We start from the raw sequence: 4,229 nt of genomic DNA, 5'->3' as shown, positions 1-4,229 counted from the left end.
CTATTCCCATGCAGTAGGCTTTTCCATTGTGTGCAGACTTTTGACTTGACAGTTGCCCAGCAGACACTCGCTGACACCTTCCTAAAAGAGAGAAAGCCTCAGACGATCGTTGTTAAGCAAGCTGGTAGTTCAGAGACTGCTGTATCAAAATGTTTAGTGGAAGGAAAATCTGTGTGACAACTTAGGAGAACTGTAAGGGGAAGTCAATTTAAGAAATTAGGGGAGAATATCTATGAGTGGGCTACAGATGGACAGACGTATTCAGAACATCAGCTACAATCGTAATCAGTCACTCCTGAACCAGAAACAGCATCAACAGTTTCTGGAACTGGACTGGGCTGTTGCTCAGACGTACAAAACCCTATTTATATGTCATTGTAAATTATGTACTTTATTTGGATTTAACTAAGAAACTCAATTATAAGTTTTTATTAGTCTTAAAGCCATAATCTTAAAAATTTAAATTAAAGTCTGAAAGAATGTCACTTTTTAGGAATATGTGTGCATTTTACTTTATGAATGATATTTACTGTAGTACTTTTGGTGGTAATGTTCTAACTGAATTACGTTTATTAAAAATTGTCCTCTGATCCATCGACTTTGAAGTGTTTGCATGCATAAACTCCAAAAAGTTCACAAACGAGTTGGAATAAGGATGAAAAGAAAAAATATTACAGAGCTCAAATTCTTTAATACCTTCTGTTCACTTCGTGGCATTCGTGTTTGGATCATCTTTATCTATCGATCATTCTGCTCCAGAAAACCTAAATGTGCACACACAAGCAGCAGGGGCGCAGCGCATGCGTCAGATCTCCAATTACGCAAATACGCAGATAAAAATCTCCAAATTAAAAGGGCGCGTGTTGCTGAAAACTGAACCAGACGTGAGTGTAAGGTAGGAAACGTCATGTTACTTCCACCTTCCATCACATTTGGTGGGATCTCTTTTTGATTGGGAGGCTGCGGACTGATTCAGACGCCGCTGAGGAGGAAAGGGAGGCGGAGTGATCCCTCCTGCCAGTTAAACCAAGTTCTCCCTGGGACCTAGAGCCCACACTGCTGAAGCGTCGCAGGGGATGAAGACGCACGGATTCTGCTCTCTCATTCCGACTCCGATTTAAGGATATTTATCATTTATTTGCATTTTTTTTATGGGCGAGGCTCTAATTAACGTTAAAACAATCCTGACTGCTGGCTTTCTCTGATCTCCACATGTCTTTTCCAACCATTTGTACGAGAATCGGGTCATGATCACATCGCCCTTGGTGTCTGTTCTGAGAAATAGCACGAATCCAGCGTGGGAGAGCGGCTCCTCGGTGGGGGAGAAGGGAGCAACGAACATCAGCCGACTGTCCGTCCACCACTGCGTCTCTCCCGCGGATCCCTCTCGCCAAGCCGGCCGTCTTCCCATCAAGGTGCTGAAAATGCTCACCGCTCGGGCAGGACACATCTTACACCCGGAGTACCTCCAGCCTCTGCCGTCCACTCCAGTTAGTCCCATCGAGGTAAGCATTAAAGCAAATTTAGGGAACGATTTTTTTTTTTGTTTTTTGTTTTTTTTTTGCGCACAGGAAAGTCAAGCTTCCGATGCAGGCTTTGTAGAAAAATGTTGCATCAGACTTTTAGGTTTGTTGTTGTTCGCTTTAAATATTTAACTCTGATGTTAAATTTGGAATAACTGCACATACCGACAACTATTTAGCAAGCTAGTGTCTCTAAACTAACGTAAGCTTTAATGTTGTGCAACCCTTCCAGTATAAGCACATTCTGATGAGTTTGTTTAGTTTCTCTTTGAGATAACTTCATGCGCAGTGCGTAAAATACGCAAAGCGATCGTTTTTGCTGTCCTGCAAACATTTGCATGTTGACGTGTTGTTGTTCGTTTGTTACATCTTATTTTTTATTATTATTTTTCGCAGCTGGATGCAAAAAAGAGTCCGTTGGCCCTTTTGGCCCAGACTTGCTCTCAGATCGGCAAGCCGGACCCCCCGTCCTCTTCCAAGCTTTCCTCTGTGACCTCCAGCGGATCCAGCGACAAGGAGGCCAAATCCGGGCCGCTGAAAATGAGCGACATCGGAGCCGAGGACAAGTCCAGCTTCAAGCCCTACTCGAAGTCTTCGGAGAAGAAGGACTCGTCGAGCAGCATCAGTGGAGATAAAACTGGTTTCCGGGTGCCTAGCGCCACCTGCCAGCCGTTCACGCCCAGGACAGGCAGCCCCAGCTCCTGCACCTCCGTGTCGCCTCTACCGTCGGAGGGGAAAACCGGGGAGAAGGAGGAGAAGAAGGAGTCTGAAAGCAATAAAAGCGGCACGACTGATGGCAGCGGAAGCCAAAGGATAAATGGAATTACCTCTGACGACAGCACATCTGGACCCAAGGCTGCTACATCAGACTCCACATCTGTAACCTCCTCCTCCTCCGTTCTCGGATCCGGACTGGTAGCCCCTGTCTCCCCCTACAAGCCGGGACACACAGTTTTTCCTTTGCCGCCCGCGAGTATTTCCTATCCTGGAAGTTTAGCGGGAGCGTATGCAGGTTACCCGCAGCCGTTCCTCCCGCCCGGAATGACGCTGGACCCCACCAAACCTAGCAGCCAGCTGCTGAGCGCGCAGTTCGCGGCCGCCAGCTCGTTGGGCTGCAGTAAAGCGGGGTCGAGCCCCCTGGCTGGAGCTTCTCCTCCGACTTTAATGTCCGCCAGCCTGTGCAGAGACCCATACTGCCTGAGCTACCACTGCACCAGCCATCTGTCCGGTGCGTCAGCCGCAAACTGCGCGCACGACTCCGCTCTGAAGTCTGGATACCCGCTCATGTATCCAACGCACCCCCTGCACGGTGTTCATTCCTCAGCCCCGTCTTTCAGCGGACATCCCCTGTACCCCTACGGCTTTATGTTGCCCAACGACCCGCTTCCGCATGTTTGCAATTGGGTATCTGCTAACGGACCCTGCGATAAGCGCTTCTCTTCCTCAGAGGAGCTTCTTAGCCACCTGCGGACTCACACCTCCTTCGCCGGGACGGAGAAGTTGATATCCGGATACCCGGGCTCCACCACACTCGCGAACGCGGCTGCAGCCGCTGCCATGGCCTGTCACATGCACATCCCTTCAAACGGCAGTCCGGGCAGCCCCAGTGCGCTGGCCCTCCGGGGCCCCCACCACCCGCTCGGACTCAGCAGCCGCTATCACCCGTACTCAAAGAGCCCTCTGCCCGCTCCAGGGGCCCCGGTTCCGGTGCCCGCGGCGACAGGGCCTTATTACTCCCCGTACGCCCTGTACGGGCAAAGACTGACAACAGCCTCTGCCTTAGGATACCAGTGAAGTCGGAGAATTACACATTTATAACAGAATAATTTAGGCCCAATGAGTTTTATATTGGGACTGAATCCACGCCGGGATCAGTGTATTTATTTGCGATAGCTTCAAGCGTGACTAAAATAAAAAAAATATTATAATATACATTTTATAAGCCTCAACGTGCTTTCTTTTTTATACAAGAGATGTTTGTATTTGGTAAATGTAAATATAACTTTAAATTCTGAATCAAAACTTAATTGTTGACGTTTTAATTTTAAAAACAGGTAAAGGGGAAAAAAAGCAATACGAGAAACTTACTACTTCAGATGTGCAATGGTTTTATTTTTGCAGAGGTAAATGTTGCATTAAGCCCCATATTTTGATCGTCACACAGCTCTAAAAACTGCCTGTTTTTATCTTTAATGTTTTACCTTGGACTCAAGATTTGATTAAATTAAAATTAAAATTAATTAGGTCCAGTCAAGCTCTGGAGAACACATCAATATTTTTTTTAAGTTTCTCTGATTTCACTATTTATACATATGTATGTTAACATTTTTCATTTTAAATATTGTCAGTTTTAGAGTGTATTTTCAGAAAGTCACAAAAGATCAAACTAACAAAAAGCAGTGTTTTATATCTAAATTAGTAAAAAATAAAATAAACATTTTAAGTTATGTATGCAGAAATACACATTTGGTGAAAAGCTGTTTTTTTTATTCTAAAGCTTCAAATGTGTTTTAATAATTATTGGGGGTTTTTATTTTTGCTTAATATATATGCGAATTGAGGTTGTAAAAGGAAGGTTGAAAAAATTACAATATTAAAGAAAAAAAAGTAACACATACTTTTAGTTGCAGCCTGGATTTTATGAGTTGGTGTCAGGCTTACTCCTTTATTGAAAAAATGCTTGAAACCAAAACAGGATCATTTAAT

The 4,229-nt window shown here is 45.0% G+C and overlaps 1 protein-coding gene across 1 annotated transcript; it reads left to right on the top strand.

Moving 5' to 3' along the window:
- Window positions 1–896: 896 nt before the first annotated feature.
- Window positions 897–3,457, top strand: LOC106919548 (zinc finger protein 503-like). The gene is made up of 2 exons (XM_014989994.2): window positions 897–1,505; window positions 1,920–3,457. Exons 1-2 carry the CDS (start codon window positions 1,248–1,250, stop codon window positions 3,315–3,317), a joined length of 1,656 nt encoding a protein of 551 aa, XP_014845480.1. The 5' UTR covers window positions 897–1,247; the 3' UTR covers window positions 3,318–3,457.
- The last annotated feature ends 772 nt before the right edge of the window (window positions 3,458–4,229 follow it).

This window comes from Poecilia mexicana, unplaced genomic scaffold, assembly GCF_051168715.1.
Source record: "Poecilia mexicana isolate PSO_F unplaced genomic scaffold, ASM5116871v1 scaffold_19, whole genome shotgun sequence".
Lineage (NCBI taxonomy): Eukaryota > Metazoa > Chordata > Actinopteri > Cyprinodontiformes > Poeciliidae > Poecilia > Poecilia mexicana.
This window is presented reverse-complemented; position numbering and strand designations above follow the sequence as displayed.

Coding starts and splice junctions, on each gene's coding strand:
- LOC106919548 (XM_014989994.2), top strand. CDS start 1,248: ATGATCACATCGCCCTTGGTGTCTGTTCTGAGAAATAGCACGAATCCA. Junction 1,506..1,919: donor CTCCAGTTAGTCCCATCGAG/GTAAGCATTAAA, acceptor TATTTTTCGCAG/CTGGATGCAAAAAAGAGTCC.